General features: G+C 37.1%; 2 protein-coding genes across 12 annotated transcripts in view; one reads left to right on the top strand and one right to left on the bottom strand.

Moving 5' to 3' along the window:
• Nucleotides 1–12056, top strand: part of LOC106069096 (uncharacterized) — a 115424-nt gene extending 103368 nt beyond the window's left edge. For all 5 annotated transcript variants that reach the window (XM_056008607.1, XM_056008610.1, XM_056008611.1 and 2 more), the window contains 3 exons: nucleotides 3631–3721; nucleotides 5433–5567; nucleotides 7633–12056. In XM_056008607.1, coding sequence (XP_055864582.1) covers nucleotides 3631–3721; nucleotides 5433–5567; nucleotides 7633–7848 — 442 coding nt within the window. In that variant the 3' untranslated portion in view covers nucleotides 7849–12056. The remainder of the gene's footprint in view (nucleotides 1–3630; nucleotides 3722–5432; nucleotides 5568–7632) is intronic.
• LOC106069097 (DNA-directed RNA polymerase III subunit RPC1-like) overlaps nucleotides 11349–18093 on the bottom strand; it is a 24396-nt gene continuing 17651 nt past the window's right edge. For all 7 annotated transcript variants that reach the window (XM_056008600.1, XM_056008604.1, XM_056008602.1 and 4 more), the window contains 6 exons: nucleotides 17944–18084; nucleotides 16217–16359; nucleotides 15909–16023; nucleotides 15558–15724; nucleotides 14988–15137; nucleotides 11349–13928 (listed from right to left, as the gene is read on the bottom strand). In XM_056008600.1, coding sequence (XP_055864575.1) covers nucleotides 12591–13928; nucleotides 14988–15137; nucleotides 15558–15724; nucleotides 15909–16023; nucleotides 16217–16359; nucleotides 17944–18084 — 2054 coding nt within the window. In that variant the 3' untranslated portion in view covers nucleotides 11349–12590. The remainder of the gene's footprint in view (nucleotides 13929–14987; nucleotides 15138–15557; nucleotides 15725–15908; nucleotides 16024–16216; nucleotides 16360–17943; nucleotides 18085–18093) is intronic.

Genomic DNA, 18093 nt, shown 5'->3' with positions numbered 1-18093 from the left:
TCCATGAACATCACATAGAAATATAGGCTGTGTGTGGCACCCCGCTGAGGATATCGTGCCCCCTTGCCCCTCCCCATCACTACGCCTCTGTTTGAACTAGTAAAATGTTAAATTAAATACTAGGGCATCATTCACTAATTTAAAAAAAATGTACAAAGTATGGATGCAAAAAATAAAAAAATATATAAACTATTTATCATGTTAGAATTCTAAGACAAGATTTCTAGTAAATCGTCAGTGACATACACTCAGAGACCAGCCTTCACAAGACGGACCAAGTCTTAAGTAGTTAAAGTTATCTTTAACAATTGAATGAAATACGCATTTTCTGTGTACATTAATCATTCTTAAAACTGTTATTCAATTCATTTGTATGTACTGTAAAATGAAAAAATTGAATGTTTAATAAAGAAAAAAAAAGGCAGAAAGCCCTCAAAAGAGGCAAAGAAAGAAAGCCCACGAAAGAGACAAAGAAAGAAAGCCCTCAAAAGTTAACAAAGAAAGCCCACAAAAGAGGCCTTGAGCAAAATGATACCCACGATGAAAAAAATATCACAGCAGTATTGACAGCTTACAAAGTATGCGGCTGGCTAGGTTTGAACCCACGGCTACAAGAATTACCTTGAGCTAACCTAGATCTACTAAAGCACTTCCATTAACACAGTAACGCTCTTCACTCCCCTTCTCCTTTTTTTCCATCTCCCCAAGCCATAAAAAAAAATGTATAAATTAGAGTTCGCTATTTCATTGCCATTATCAAGCTTGACAATGACATTAAGTTTAATGGAAAACCATATATAGATTGTCTCTATAATGAGACTACTATAATCGAACCCGTGACAAGAAAATAGGTCAGACCTCACTATGAAACTAAGCTTAAAATAACCTGTGCTACTTATACAGACAGTGTTTCACTGACGTAGAAACAACAGATGCTACAGTTTAGAACCCTCGCTTGTTTGGGAAGCCTTAACAAAAAATGATACATGTATATTTTCAATTATTTTGAAGAGCTAAGAAAAATTGTCTTTTGTTGATTTCAAGGGGCCCCCATATGTCAAATAGCTTGGTGCCGCAAGGGGGCACCCATATGTCAAAAAGCTTAGGGCTGCATAAAGTCAAATCCGGTCCTAATTATAGATCCATTATTTCTCGTGTAACAGACTGAAAATTGCAAACAGATTAAAAAAAAACGTCAAATCTTGAGGGTTTAATAGTAAATTCAAACTGATAAAACACCGTCAAATCTTGAGGGTTTAATAGTAAATTCAAACTGATAAAACACCTTCAAATCTTGAGGGTTTAATAGTAAATTCAAACTGATAAAACACTTTCAAATCTTTAGGGTTTAATAGTAAATTCAAACTGATAAAACACCTTCAAATCTTGAGGGTTTAATAGTAAATTCAAACTGATAAAACACTTTCAAATCTTTAGGGTTTAATAGTAAATTCAAACTGATAAAACACTTTCAAATCTTTAGGGTTTAATAGTAAATTCAAATTGATGAAACACTTTCAAATCTTTAGGGTTTAATAGTAAATTCAAATTGATGAAACACTTTCAAATCTTTCGGGTTTAATAGTAAATTCAAACTGATCATCAATGATCGATGTATCAAGAGATCAATTTGAAAAATATGTGAGAGTGTATAACTTTGAATTTTTAGGATCTTTAGGCGCCCTAAAGATCCTAAAATTCAAAGTCCCAGTCTTCACCGATGTTTGAACCCAGGAACTCCGGTTCGGAAACAAAGCGTTTTACCACTCAGCCACCAAGCGTCAAATAGTTTAGAATAAATAATAATTATCAATTATAGAATGCAAATATGGCGACTAATTGTGTATGATTTCTCTCTTTGTAACTCGGTAAATGACTTGACTACAGTTCAATAACGTTTCATTTAATAGAAAAACATGATTGCGATTGAATCATAAAAATTTCAATAATGAACTATAATATAACTGCAAAAGCCCTAACTGACCTCTCATCAATATTTTCTGATATACATTCATAAAAGTGGCGTATTGCCATTGACCTTTTGTTTTTTGTGACACTCTTCCAAACACACATAAACATTTTATTATCCGCCAAGATTAAAGGGAAGAGAGACAGACGGACATAGAGAGAGAGCGAGAGAGAGAGAGAGAGAGTAAGTAGTTGATAGGAGAGCGAGAAGGAGAGAGAGAGAAAGTGGTAGATAGGAGAGAGAGAATGTGAGAGAAAGTAGTAGATAGGAGAAAGAGAATGCGATAGAAAAAGAGAGAGAGAGAAATTAGTAGATAGGAGAGAGAGAAGGCGAGAGATAGAGAGAGACAGAAAGCAGATAAAACGAGACAAAAGAAGTGAGAGAGAAAAAAGATAGAAATAAAGAGAGAGAGAGAAGAACAGCGAGAGAGAAAGAGATAGAAGAGAGAAATTGAGAGATAGAAAGTTATAGAGAGAAAGCAAGACAGAAAGCTGTATAAAGAAAGAAAGCTGTAGAAAGAGAGAGAAAGCAAGAGGGAGAAAGAGAGCGATGTTATAGACAAGCTGTTCCAGCGATAACCTACCCATTCTATTGGTACATGGGAGTACTCAAGCATAGTAGAGGTCAAGACATTTGCATGATGGGAAAATGAAGAGTCGTTCGGCTACCACAATGGTCAACAAGATCTCAAGTTCAAGGTCAATCTAGATACCGGTATATCTGTTCTGCTAGTGTTTTTTTAATATCTGCATGATTCTTTGTTTATTCATGCGCATTTAGAAAACCGAAGTACTCTAAATGAAATAACTTTTAGAGCCTCCGCTACATTTTGCTCTACTTTCTGCTACGTATTTTTAACCCTCCAGACACCAAAGAGATGTGTCTCAATCAATCATACGATGTCAATACACATTACTGCAACTGTTTCCAAAGAGCAGAAAGAGAAAAGAAGTTAGCGTAACAAATGGGTTAACTAATAGGTTAATCGGAGTGATTCCTCGCAAGGGACTTCCATCATGGCTTTGTCATTGACTACACAAATAAAAGCAAACACAACCTGATGGGATTTCTATTCCAAGTGGAAAACATTTTCAGAAAACATTTTTTTTAAAACTGGAACTTGATCGTGGTGACAGGGCTTATTGCTCCTCTGGGAGCGGAAGAGTTCGCTGTTTTGAGAGATAACCCAGTAGAATAAATGGCCAGCCGCCAGGATAGAGTTTTGCATCAGTTGTAAGGGAATGTTGAGACGGGAGGGATCAAAGCAGTGGGGGACGGCGTAACAGATGACTTTTGCCATTACTGTTAAACTGTGCCGTGGGGAGTTAGGGGTTTGTTGGTGGTTTGACAAGATTAAAGCTGGGCTACCTGCGGGAGGGCGCGCGTTGAGATGATAAATGTCACTGTTAGGGTTGAAGCTACGTCTATGTAAACAACTTACATACGATGTAAATATGATACATGGACTTCTAAGCCAAAAAAACATGAGAAAGAAATTAAGGTACAAAAGGAGAAGAACTCACTACTGACGGACAGACAGAAAACATGAAACAGACATTAGGGATATTTTTTAAAAAAAATATACACGAAAAGATTTATGATTTGAAAATTTAACAAGCTAACTGCTTACCTGTATTCCTTTTTTTTTTCTTTTGCTTCAGTCTATTTAACACTCATCCTGAATCCATCGACTCATTTCTTGCTTTTAAAGACAAGTCCGTGCAAGATTTGGAGCGTAGCGCTGTGTTGAAGGTGAGCTAGATAAGAGTCTAGTTTCTCATCTGAACTGTTTCAGTTGGCAGACACTCGAGTTCATCACACACAATATAACTAGGGCTGTCAATCATCACCATTATCATCAGCATTAGCATCATCATTAGCATCACCATCAGCATCATCATCATTAGCATCAGCATTAGCATCATCATTAGCATCACCATCAGTAGCATCATCATTAACATCAGCATCATTAGCATCAACATCACCATCAGCATCATCATCATTAGCATCCTTATAATTAGCTTCAACATCAGCATCATCATCATTAGCATCAACATCACCATCAGCAGCTTCATCATTAGCATCATTATCATCATCATCATCATTAGCATCAACATCAGCATCATCAACATTAGCATCATCATTAGCATCAACATCAGCATCAACATCATTAGCATCAACATCAGCATCATCATTAGCATCATCATCATAATATCATCATCATCATTAGACGTCAGGAAAATGCGTATGTGCATCTAAAAGAAACAACGCGAAACCATCTGGGAACTTGCTGCGCTCCCCCAGAGCCCTTAGCTGTAAAAGACGCCCATGCACCCACTTCACTTAACTCTACTTACTTTGACCTGTCTTTTTAATTGGATGGATAGTGAGCTGCAGACGTCAGGGCAATGCGTTTGTGCATCTCAGAACGCGAGAATATCATGGCTTAGGGTTTACATAAAGTTAATATCAGAGTTTGAAAAAAAATTGACAAGTTCTGGATCCGCTAGTGGGTACAATAAATAATTGTATCAAATTTCAACTTGATCTGAGAATAGGGAAGTGGGGGAAATAACGTGTACCAGACAGACAGACAGACAGACAGAATGAGTTGAAAAAAAGCTTAAAATGTAAGAAATATAATATCTTAGTTCTGCATGGGGATGGTCATATGCGAAAGGGGTATCAGTCAAATTACTGATACTTAGTAATTAGAAAAATACAATATAATTGTCACATAGATAAATCACTAGGCATAAACAATAAAATAATTATCATGAATAATTAATGATGTCATCTTTTGAAATAATAATTTAAGTTTCGTCAAGCAGCATGAGTTTATGGTTGAAGTTTCATTTCGATTGAATAATTAACAATTAAGGTTAGGTTTATAGTGAGTTAATAGGAAGTGAAATAACAAATGGCCGCCTTTTTTACAAAGCTTATATTAACTCACCCTGTCTGTCTGTCTGTCTGGCCAAAAGTTTGTTCACGTTATTTCTCGGACACCCAATCTCGGATCAAGCTGAAATTTTGAACAAATATCTCTTTTACCTGACAACACAAGAAACAATAACGAAAATTAACCAATTAGTTAATTAACTGTTGGTAATAAATTACTTAGTTTGGTACCTCAAACAAGGGAAAGAAATAGTACTTGATTAAAGTGGTGGTTCAAGCTGAATTAATCTCTTTCCAAAGGAAAGAAATAGTACTTGACTGAAGTGGCGGTACAAGCTGACTTAATCGCTTTCAAAAGGAAAAAATAGTACTTGATTGAAGTGGTGGTATAAGCTGAATAAGTCTCGTTTATGGATTGTCGTTGTTTAACACAAGCTTTGTTGTTTTTTTAAGTATTTTCTTTTTTTGTATTTCTCTTGTTTGTTCCACTGAATGACTGCTAATAAAATATTTTGACATATTTGTAGAGTGTATATTAATGAAACAATGTTTCCCACTCCAGGCGCATGCGCTGAGGGTCATGCAGACGGTAGATAAATGCATCACCCGATTGGACAAGCCCGAGAGAATGACGTCACTCTTGCTGCAGCTTGGGAAAAGACACGTGGATTACCAAGCAAATATCAAACTGATACCGGTTGGTGGCCGTTTTACAAAAAATATATTAGCAAACATATTTGGCTTATTAGTTCCATTGTTCTTACAAATTCTACAAATCTTTTTTGTTGTAGGTTTCAATTAGAATCCGTCTCTCTCTCTCTTTTTTCAAGCTCAATTTTTTTTCTCTCTTTTTCTTTTTTTCCCTATATCTCATGCTCTTGTTTCTTCTTTTCTCTAACACTGTCTCTTTGACATAGCTGTTAGATCAGCTCACTCTGTCTGGTCAAAAAAGTTTGAACATGTTTGTACTCCCGTTTCCCGTTTACGGATCAAATTAAAACTTTGCACATTTATTCATTGAACCTGAAAAGATATGAATCAATAAAATAAATTAAATGATAATACAATTAATTGTTGGGGGTAATTTTTTTTTTGTTGTAATTTCAAAATAAGGGTAATAAATGCTACTTAATGAGAGATGTGGATATAAATATATATAGTAATAACTTAAGAGAGAGGGAGGCAACTCGACGAGGCCACGTTGTTTATTCACTGGACATCACAAGTACATAAAACTACATCTGCCTTTAGCTCAGTCTCTTCTTTCTCATGTCGGCATCCTTCCTAGTCATGTCTCTGATAGTGCGCACCTTCTGCACTAGCTTGGATGGCGGTGTGCATGGCAGGGCTATAACAATATATCTATATATATGGATTTAGTCCCATTATTATGTTGTCTGATAGTGCACACCTCTGCACTAGCTTGGATGGCGGTGCGCATGGCAGGGTTATAACAATATATATATATATATATATATATATATATATATGGATTTAGTCCCATTATTATGTTTTGACACGTTTTTTCTCCCACTTCCCATTGTCGGATCAAAGTGAAATTTGGCACAATTATTCATAATCGATAAGAATACACAAGAATTAACCAATTATTTCATGTAGATCTTGCTGCTCACTTTCCAACAATTTGAACACAACGTTGATTGCGTTTAACACTTTAGTGCTGGACAATAAGCAGAAAATTGCCGAATGTCTCTTATTATTTCTGTCAGTGCTGCAGCTCGTTATTTAATTACCTACAAGATGAAAATCAGTTAAATCTTTGTTGAAATGCCCGTCCCGTAATTTTCTTTTAAAGTTTGTATTTTAAATACAGAAAAAAGGAAACTAATTGAGCTTTGAGAAAATTGAATAATTAGCAGCTGTGTCAAAATGTTTATTCGTGACCGGCAGGACTATCCCTATCTTATCTTATCTTATCTTATATAATAAAAACGTTATTTCAGACAAGAAGATGATTACGTCCTACGCGTCATGCATTTAGTCAGGCTAGACACCATTATAATAAACCTGACGCAAAGTACTTTCTTATATTATAGTAATCCAAGCCGCTGGTATGCTGGCTGACTCTAGCTTAAAAACACGGATTAATGTTTTAAAACGAATATAAAGTTTTGGTATAAAGTTTAGGAGCTTTTTAGATAATTATTTCATCGGTTCTTACAAAAGTGTTATTATTTTGTTCATTTTAGTGTCATCGCTACGTTTTCATGTGGGCCTCAGCTAGTCACGAGTAATGTGGGCCTCAGCTAGTCACGAGTAATGTGGGCCTCAGCTAGTCACGAGTAATGTGGGCCTCAGCTAGTCACGAGTAATGTGGGCCTCAGCTAGTCACGAGTAATGTGGGCCTCAGCTAGTCACGAGTAATGTGGGCCTCAGCTAGTCACGAGTAATGTGGGCCTCAGCTAGTCACGAGTAATGTGGGCCTCAGCTAGTCACGAGTAATGGGCTCAAGCCCAATGAACCCCGTTGCGCTATTGTTGTTACTTTACACATTATAGGCTGTGGGTCCCTAATGGTCGTTGGCCCGGGTTCATTGAACCCCTTCCGCCATGGATTCTACTCCCCCGCATACATACATACACTCCATAACACTACGCCACTGATTCTTTCTTTCTTTCTCAACTTCATAACTCTCACGATCTAATTGTATTTCTTTATATTTCTTTTCTCCTCTTTCCTTGGAAGATAAGTTCTTTCAAGCTAAAATTAAAATTTTTACTTTTTTCTTTCTTCTTGACCAGATCATTGGAAAACAATTTATCGGTGCCATTGAGCCCAAAATGGGCAACGCTTGGTCACGTGACATCAAGGCATCATGGGCAGGACTGTTTTCTATCATCAATTATAACATGCGACTGGGGCTGATGGAGGAGAAGAACAAGAGGATACAAGCCAGTAAAGATATTGAAAGCAGCAGAAAAAAGAGCGAAGAGAAAAGAAGACGGGACCGGAAGTGATCTCGCAAACAGATTTTCAAAATGCATCATTTCGTCCACGTTTCGCTTATATATTTTGTAATATTACTAAATCCACATTATCAACATTAGTTGTTGAACAAAGTTCATATGAACATTGTCGGTTAAGTATCCGACGATACTTTGAAGAGTGAAGTACCGACTAAACTTGATAAATATTGGTTCAAACAGTTTCAAAATGCAACTAATCATAAGAATCATTGCATTCTGGCTTGTCCATTCATCGAATCCATATCAACAGATCGCAGAATCTCAGTGGAGTGAGCAAGATATAAGCTACTAATATTCCTAGTTGCACTGCAAGTCATTAAATAAATTTAAATGGAAGATAATATAACTAAAATCCCAAACCCCACCAAAAGTAAAAGATACTTGGTTCATCCTGCTCGTCCAGTAGGCCTACCAAGCCATGGTCCAAGGAATAGGCCTACATCAAAAGCAAGGAGCATGGCGAAAAAAAGGCACAACGTCCTAAATCTATGTCCTGTTAGGTCCAGTTAAGTAAATATTGAATATTACAACTTCGAGGAAATCTCTGCGGTTTGAATTCCTCGACTATAAATCTTTCCTTACAAACTGTATGGGAAATTTATTTAAAAGACAAAAGGTGGACATCATTTGTAGGCCTACATCCACGATTCTTGTAAGAATATAATCCTTAATGCTGCCTGCAAAAGAGACATAGCGCTCTCGAGCAACGAGAACAAACGTCTGAAGCTGTAGCGCACTGTCTGCTTTCATGATAATCTCTGCTACTTATCTACACTATTATTGCCAACCTGGAAAGTCTGTCCTATTAATGTGGCTATGTTTTTAGAGAAATGTTCTGTGATCTTTGCCTTGCTTTCAAGACAACTTTGGCTTGTGTGGCTGCTGGTCGTGTGGAATTGAGCTTCAAACTCTCATCGCGATTGTCCGGGGTATTACCCGCTACAATCCCCTGCCGTCCTGCAGGACTGAGACATAATGTTCATGTCTGGAAGAACGTCTGACTTTATCAAACAAAACAAGAGTAGACCTACATCACAACTAGATTTGTGTGTTGCTAGACTCAGGACCAGAGACTTCAAGACTCTAGCTTAGCAAACGTATTTTTGTGGGAAGCGTGGTCAAGAGGCTAAGTACACTTAAACTTGGCTTGACTACTTATGAAGGGGGCTCGAGGTTTACTGGGTGCCTAAATGCAGCGCGGAAAACCTTCTCCCATTTACCCCCTCCCCCCACGTTACAAATGAGATTGGACCATAGCGCTCTGAGCATGCTATAAGCATGAAAGTAGCGCTATATAAAAGCTACAATTACAAACCCCACGGCGTCATTTTAACACAATCTCTACTCCTATGGTCTCTGTTTTGATCTACGTGTTTATTAATTGACGTCTGCTGCATTCAACAAGCGTGTGATACTGGTCACGTGAATACCTAGATAATTAGAAAAGTGTTTCCTTAACAGATGTAACAACGCAATTATTTGACTACAAGTCTTGCAAGATGAGCCAGAATTCATAAACAATGAAGGTTTTTTAAATTAACTTATAATTAATTGTAAATCTTAATATTAAATATGCCTGGTTTTATTTCGACATAATTATGATATATATATATATATATATGAATCTATTGGCACTCATATACACAACTAAAATGTATCTTAATATCTTTGAAATCTGTGCTAACATTGTGGTAGATTGAATGTAAATAATATTAAAATATTTTTTACAATTCCTCCTATTTGCTTGTAAACTCTTCGTGGGTTCTAAAAGGTGGAAACTGCATGGAAACTGGACGGGTAGTTTCCTTTCTCATTTTCCTAGATCTTTGTAAGTGTAGGTATATCTTTGAGGAAAATAAAAACTAGCTAATTGGCTATACAGTGAAATCTTGGATTGAGTGGTATAATTTTTTTTTAAAACATGATCAACTTAAAATTAAATTTGGCTTACCTCTCTTACAGTCTGAACACGGGTTCAGCGGGAATTTCCGTACTCGACTCAAATGTTTGTTTTAATGAGTTAAATAAATAATTGACTTGCATGAATATTTAGCGTACCGTCTGATATTAGCAGGTGGACTATAAATACAAGAATTTGAGTGTGCAAAGCTCACTGGAAATTTCTAGGCTACTTGCAATAGTGAAGCTTTAGAAGAAACAAATAGAATGAGAGGCCTACTTACAGACATAAAATAGACCTAGGATGGCTGCCTGGTCGTGCGGTTTGCGCGCTGGACTGTCGTTCAGATTTACCGCTCCCATCCCCCGTCGTCCTGCGGGAGGTTTGGACTAGGAAGTAATTATCTTCAACTTTGAAGGAACATCCGAAACATGTCAAACAAACAAACAATCCAAATATGGCGACCATCAATGTTCTTGTTCTCGTGAAGGCGTTCGAACGAGGCGAATCGTTATTGAAGGCCTCAGCACTGACCAGTGGGCAGTTTAGACCCATTCCTCGATCGTAGTCATAAATGTCACGTCACCTGTCGTGACGTCGTAACGAGCTATATATTATTCTATATTAAAATCTACAAGTATTTTGGAATACACTGTCACCGACAAACGCTGACACGAACACACGCTGTCACCGACACAAGCTGACACGAACACACGCTGTCACCGACACAAGCTGATACGAACACACGCTGTCACCGACACAAGCTGATACGAACACACGCTGTCACCGACACAGGCTGACACGAACACACACACACTCGCCGTTTTGAACACGTCTACATTAAAAAAAAAAAAAGTTCAAATTGTGAATTCGAAAATCTATTTGTCACTACATCTTGTGTCATTTTATTTATTGTGCCTTATTTTTTTTTTCGGTTGCCTTTTGAACTTAATTTCGCCACGTTTTAAAAAAAAATATATATCAGTAACCTTAAAGGGCATGCATATAAAGATAATTAATGCCTGGCCCTAGGATATTCAATTATAAACTAGTTGATAAACAGACTCATTATGGCAGAGGTAAACAGACGGTGTATAGTTCGTATGTGTCAGTAGTCAGCAGACTGTCTAGTTATTGCCAATACGATGTTGTTATTTAGTCATCATTAATCTTGTGGAGTGTCACCAATGCCTGTAGGGCTAAGACATCCCACAAAAGTCTGTCCTACTACAAGCGCTGTTTGAACTTTGGAAATGTGCTGCCAAATTGTTATTTTTTTCCCAGCCCCATGCGAGGAGCGCCTACCAAACTGGTATTAGTCGAGATTATTGTCTTGAAAGTGTAGGTCAACGATAGCTCCCATCTGTCGATCTATCTGAACAATAGTTCTGTCTGGAAGGGATCCAAGCAGATGTAAATATATCACACTCAGTGTCTACAAAAACCCATAGCTGTATATAAACTAGAACAACTGAAGCTAAGAATGTACTATATCAAGCTTAATTAGAATGCCTTGTTTAAAAAAGGTAGGTCTATCAATGCTTACGTAGTCAGATAGTTGTATTTTTTTTTAGCTCTAGCATCAAACAAAATTTGGTGAGGTGATTTTCTTTTGTCTCTCAATTGTAAGTTTGTGTTTCTTGTGTAAACTCTAGTGCTTCCCAACTGGCTTTTTACTTAGCAATGTGAAGATTCCATTGTTGTATTAGTCCACATAACATTCATGAAGGGAGCCATCAAAGTGGTTTTCCTTTAACCCAAAGGCGCTGGAGAAGGCACTCAAGATAAATTAAAAAAGGAAATACTGGTAGCTTTAGTTTGCATAGAAGCTCTAGACCAGCGGTTCTCAATCTTTTATGCTCGGCGACCCCTTTTTATGACCCCTCACTCTTCCGCGACCCTCCCCCCATACACACACATATAGCACTAGAAGAATAGACAATAACAGTCCATATTTTCGATGGTCTCAGGCGACCCCTGGCAAATCGTCAATCTACCCCCAAGGGGGTCACGACCCACAGGTTGAGAACCCCCTGCTCTAGACCCTCAGCAATGCATTGAACTGTAATAGCCGTGCAACAAAGCTCAGGTGATGTTCAAACATTTAAAAAAAAATTAATTTTATATTTCGAGTCCCCTAGTAAAACAATTATTTTTGAAAGTATCTACTCAATGTGGTAAATGTAACATGAGAGAAAATGTCAATGTCTGGGTCATGAACTATTTTAATCACAACTTGATCAATGCCAGTTTGATGTTATTTATTTTTATGCCATTAAATGTCATTTTTTAATTCATGGTTCTTAAAGTCTTGTTATTTCACTGCTCCAAACTGTACTAGCCTTTGTTTTTTTGTGATTGCATGAAAGCATTCAATAGCTTCAGTAAGCCATAACACTGACATATATGAAATGTAAAGTGACAAAGTTTATATTGGTCAGTGCAATCAAGTGGCTGGCTAACAAGAAATATCATTTTTTTAAATTATAAAATACAAACAAAAAAAATGAGCATAAGTTATCTCCCCATTAATGAGATACATCATTCTTAATTCCACTTTTAATACATCACTGACAACGCTGAAATTATTTTTCTGGACAAAAAATATTCAAATAGGTCTTTTCAATTTAGGGTGCTCAGTGTAAAAGAGACATTGTTAATAAGACAAAGCAAATACAAAAAACTATTTAAAATAATTTTTTTAATACATAAAAACAATTTTAACATATTTTATTAAATATGCAAAAATAATAATAACAGAATCATCATTTCAGACATTTGTAACCATTTCAATTTGAAATTCAAATCTTTATTTAACTTTAAATTGGACTTGCTAGGATGGGTCCAGTGAGTACTCAGGAGTGTGAAAGTCAAGAAGTACAGGGCGTGAGTAGATTGTGGGGGGGTTCTCTGCTTTATAGAGAAGTTTGAAGATGCCAGTGCCAAGGTTCATGGGGATACCCATGATGATACACTCACTGACACCACAGATGGCGTCACGCTGGCCGAAATAAGCCGCCTGGAAGAGATGCTCAGCTGTTTTCTCAAAGGAGGCCAGCATGAGGACAGACTCTTTCATCTTGGCCAGGCCGTAGCGGGTGATTCCTAGCACCTCGCCACGGTAGGTCATCAAATCAGCAAGGAGCATGGTGTGTCTGGCGTCGATGCTCATGCCGTGGCTCTTCATGGTGACAGTGACCTCTTTCATGATGGTGCTGCGAGCGGCCTCAATGCCTAGAGTTTGCCAGACTTCGTGGGTGTTGTTGGACTTGCACTTTGCCCCCAGGACGCCCTGTGTTCCCATGACCCCAATGAGGTTATCCCCCTCAATAAGCAGTTTGTATTTCCCGGACTTGTCACTCTTGTGAATTACTGCCCTTGTCACAGAGGGGATTCCCCTGACTGTGATATCTGGCAGTGATTTCTTAAGTGCTTGCAGCCTGTAGTACATTGAAACTTTAGATGAGGCATTGGCGGAGACAGAGAACACAGCCTCACTGTGAATCTTAATATCAGGGTAATTCACTTTCAGCTTTGAGGCTACAATGGATGCCGCAATGGTCTCTGGACTGACCTCCAACTTCAAGAGACGGATCCTGTTTAGGTCAAGCTTGACTAGTACGAAGCAGTCATCTGGAATGTACACCTCCTCCAGGTACTCAGAAATCTCCCCCAAGGTGGTGCGCTCGATCCTGCCCTTCACCAGCCTTGCAAACTCCTCGTCGAGGCTGTTCTCCAGCTTGGCGGTGATGATGGGTGTGGAGATAGTTTTGCTGGCGTTGATGATCTCTTTGATGCGGGGGACGCCCTGAGTGATGTTCATACTGGCCACACCCGCAAAGTGAAAGGTCTTCAGGGTCATCTGCGTGCCTGGTTCACCGATGGACTGAGCGCAAATGGCCCCAACAGCCTCACCTGGCTCAATGAGGGCCCTGTTGTACTTATCCAGTGATATCTCCAGGTATTTGCTCACCTGTGACCTAGTTAGACGCTCAACTTGGCTCAGCACATTGTGAGATTGTTTACTGAACATGCCCACCTTGAGTACAGAATGGGCTTGATCAATTTTCTTGGCCTGATCTTGAAAAAAACTGTTCAAGTCCTCTTTCAGCCTTGAGCTCACTTTCTCCCACTCAGGCTGCTCCAAAATAGTTTTTACTTGATCCAAAACCTGAAAAGTCAAGGTGATAATATTACAAGATAATTACAGCAAACAATAAATTATCACTCTACATAGCTCTAACTGGGCAGTCCATCACTGGTTAGAAATGTTTGCATGAGGTTATTACTGTTAAAACACATCAGAAAAAAATGGCAAAGCATCTATATAAAGTAAGTAAGTAAAGTTCCCCTTTCTGAACTTGCAGCTTATAGGGCAGATGATGCTAAGGTCATCTATTTCTTTGGACAACGGTTAACAAGCAGGGTGTCATGTAGCCAGTGCAACGACCAACTGCATTTACTTTCCCCAAATTAAATCAGGTACCCATTAAAGATGGGTGGACTCAGGGGCCCCATAAAAATCCTGAAGTTCAAAATTCCTGTCTTCACCAAGATTTGAACCCAGGTTTGGAAGCCAAGTGCTTAACCACTCAGCGCCTCCAAAGCATCTATATGTTGGACTTTTTAAAAATTTACAATTTATCAGTACTGAACCATAATCTTCAAATACAAAAACAAAATTTAATAAAATACTCTGAAAGACACAAAGATAAAGGCACATTCCTCGTCCCATATGCTAGGACAAATTTGTACAAATACTCCTTCTTCCCTAGTGCTATTAGAGCATGGAATGGGTTGCCTGAGCTAGCCAGGAAAACCAGTGACTTGGCAGAATTGAAGTCATTGGTTAATATGCATGACTAAATGCATGACGCGTAGGACGTAATCATCTTCTTTTTTGAAGTAACGTCTGTATTATATAAGATAAGAAGATAAGTATATTTCTCTGTTTGGTTGAAAAAGAGGGACAGAAGAATGGATGATGTCCAGTTTTTAATCTTAGATGACAGGAAAACCATACACTGTTAATAATATGTTTTGGAACTAGATGCATTACAAATGAGATTTTCAGTCCCCAGTTACTCCAATAAGCTCTTAGATGGTAAGGATCTTTACCCTAATTCACAGTAAAGAATTGCTGCTTTAACAGATACCAGTATGGCAAAAATATTTCATCACATTTGTGAATTCAATATTTAAGGGTTCTTTGAATACTGTGAAGGTCTACCTCCTGTCCAGTTAGGGATGGCTCATGCCTGCACTGAGAGGCCAAGTTGGCCTTAACGTGGACCATTAGACGACCATAAGCGACAGGTTGATCATTGCCCTCCATGGCAGCTGGGTCAAGACTGTCTTCTCCATATATAAACTGCACAACCTGTAAAGTCAATGAAACAAAATATTAGTAGATCAAGTTGTTTAAAATGAAAAACAAAAATGGTTAATGTAAAAAAAAAAATGTTTTTTAACGAATAAAATAAAACACATTTTTTGCTCCCTATGTTGACAGATTACAATTTTTATCTGCTATCCATCGCCCCTTTTCTATTTAGAGGTATAAAAAGTGCAGCACACTAAATTGTGTATGTGTTGACTATTGGTTGGATTTTTTGTCACTTTCGGTTGCAAGTTTTAACAAATTTTAATTTACAATTACTAAGCTGGAAATACATCAAATAAAAAAAATATTTGAAAATTTCAATCATGATTCCTGATTTATAAAAAAAATATGGCAGTTTGGTGTAGAAAACTTTTTAGAAAAAAATAATAACTAATGTATGAACTAGAACAGAATTACCTCTCCCACTGAGGTCCTGACTGTGGAGTCATACTGTAAACACAAGTCTTCCAGTGATTTGACCAGTCGCCTCTGCATGTAGCCAGTCTCAGCAGTTTTCACAGCTGTGTCCACAAGGCCTTCACGTCCAGCCATGGTGTGGAAGAAAAACTCTGTAGGAGTCAGACCTGAAAATTCAACGGCAAAAACAAATGTCATGTACCCACTAGAGCTAGGGTGAACAGGGTCATCCTAAGACTCCTAATACTATTTCAGTTAATTTTTCGATAGAAAGTAATAACAGTAGTAGCATAGTAGCCAAAGGCTCAATTTGTGATGAAACTAGTTTGTCTACTAAGCAAAAACACTAACCTGTGTAGAAACTGTTTGATACAAAGCCACGAGCAGCTGGGTCTTTAGAGAATCTTGGGAAGTGAGGTAAGGCTCTGTCTTCAAACCCGTTTGGTACCCTCGTACCACTAATAGCCTAAAAATACATTTAACTAGAAATTTTTTGTAATCCACAATTTTCACTATAAGACTATTCAAATTTATAGCTCAACAATAAAAATATTTTTTTAGACTTAAACTCCATGACTATCTCACACAAGTTTTATTTTTACTTATTAATTCAAATTACACAATCGAAACCTAGATAGTTTAGTTTCCTATATATTTACCTGCTGCCCCACGCAGGCAATCATCTGGGAGATGTTGATGAAAGAGCCTTTAGAGCCACAGATAGCCATGTTCAAAGGGCTGTTGGTCTTATGCAGCTCTTTAAAGCAGACATCCCCGGCATGGTCTCGAATAACAGACAATTCTGTTGTGCATAAAAATTGGTCAATTAAAGAGCAGTGACAATTATAGAATCAAGAAAATTATTATTTACAGTTTTTTTTTATACCCATTAGAATGACTACCAAAACTATAGGAATTAATAGCATGTTTTAAAATATGCTCATTTTAAAATGTGTTTTTTTTTCAGTACAAATTTGCTAGCCACAAATGTTTGTACAATTTTGAAGAAATAAGTTTTCACACTGATGATGATTTAAGTTTATAACAATGAACAACTGCTGGCTGTGTAGCAATTAGTTCAAGAACATTTCTTCGCTAATTAGCCATGATTTATTAAAAGGGTAACCTGAAGTAGTACGTAGAAGCCACAAAATTATATGGACAATAATATTAACTCTTTCTCTTCGTAATTACTTTCCATGACCCGACAGAATTATTCATTTTGCTGATTTATAGTTCATTTCCTTGTTGTGATGAAACTTCAATCACTTTTTAATCAAAAATATATTTTATTTGGTATAGAATTAAATGGGAGTGCGAGCTCTTTTTATATAACACAAATGATTGCTTATAAGACCAACAAATAATTTAATGTGGTCAAATCAACAATGGTATCATCAATTAGGAGAGAAAGAGTCGGAAACATGTTATCGGATGATGGACTGCCTAGAATATAATTTATATAAATAAGTTCTTTTTATGGTATTCTAGATTCTGAAATTTACAGATCCCCTGAACTTTTCTTTACTTATCAAGTTATGAAATAAACAAATACTTTAATTCCAAGTTTATACAAAGAAAAGATATGTAACATTTGTGTAAATTACAGGATACAATATCTTGTCATTGCTGTTATTAACCCATTAAAAATAAACTACTACTAAAATATAAAGAAATACTTGACAAACAAAAAAATACCTATGTAAGGGAAAGAACTCCTCATTTATAGCCATTTATATCAATACTGTCAAAATCATTTCCCATTTTTAATATCAAACAAAATGTATTAATTACCATTAATTAATAATCTAATGGTTACATTTTTTTATTGATTCATGTTTTTGTTAGGAACAATGTACAAATGTGCAAAGTTTCCACTTGATCCAAGAATTTTGAACAAATGTGCAAAGTTTCCACTTGATCCAAGAATTTTGAACAAATGTGCAAAGTTTCCACTTGATCCAAGAATTTTGAACAAATGTGCAAAGTTTCCACTTGATCCAAGAATTTTGAACAAATGTGCAAAGTTTCCACTTGATCCAAGAATTTTGAACAAATGTGCAAAGTTTCCACTTGATCCAAGAATTTTGAACAAATGTGCAAAGTTTCCACTTGATCCAAGAATTTTGAACAAATGTGCAAAGTTTCCACTTGATCCAAGAATTTTGAACAAATGTGCAAAGTTTTCATTTGATCCAAGAATTGGAAGTGGGAGAAATAGCATGTTCAAAATTTTTACCAGACAGACAGAGTGAGTTGATGTAAGCTTTGTAAAATTGACTACTAGTTTAAATAGTGTATCTACAGGCATCAGGTAGTTAACTTCCTTATGTTTAAAAAACCTATATCTAAGTTTTTCTTTAGCTAGACATCTTTCTACTGTCACCTTTTAAAATCTTAGCCTCCAATGTTTCATCTTCAGTGCAACCAGGCTGAGGCTGCAGCCTGCCTTCTTCAAGATCTCGGATGTAGCCATCACAAGTGGAATAGCCTGTATTTAACAAGACCTCCTTCTTCTTGATCAAACCTGTTTTTT

This window comes from Biomphalaria glabrata, chromosome 13 (assembly GCF_947242115.1).
Source record: "Biomphalaria glabrata chromosome 13, xgBioGlab47.1, whole genome shotgun sequence".
In the NCBI taxonomy this organism is placed as follows: Eukaryota; Metazoa; Mollusca; class Gastropoda; family Planorbidae; genus Biomphalaria; species Biomphalaria glabrata.
Note: the sequence above shows the minus strand (reverse complement) of the source record. Positions and strands in the feature narration are given on the sequence as shown.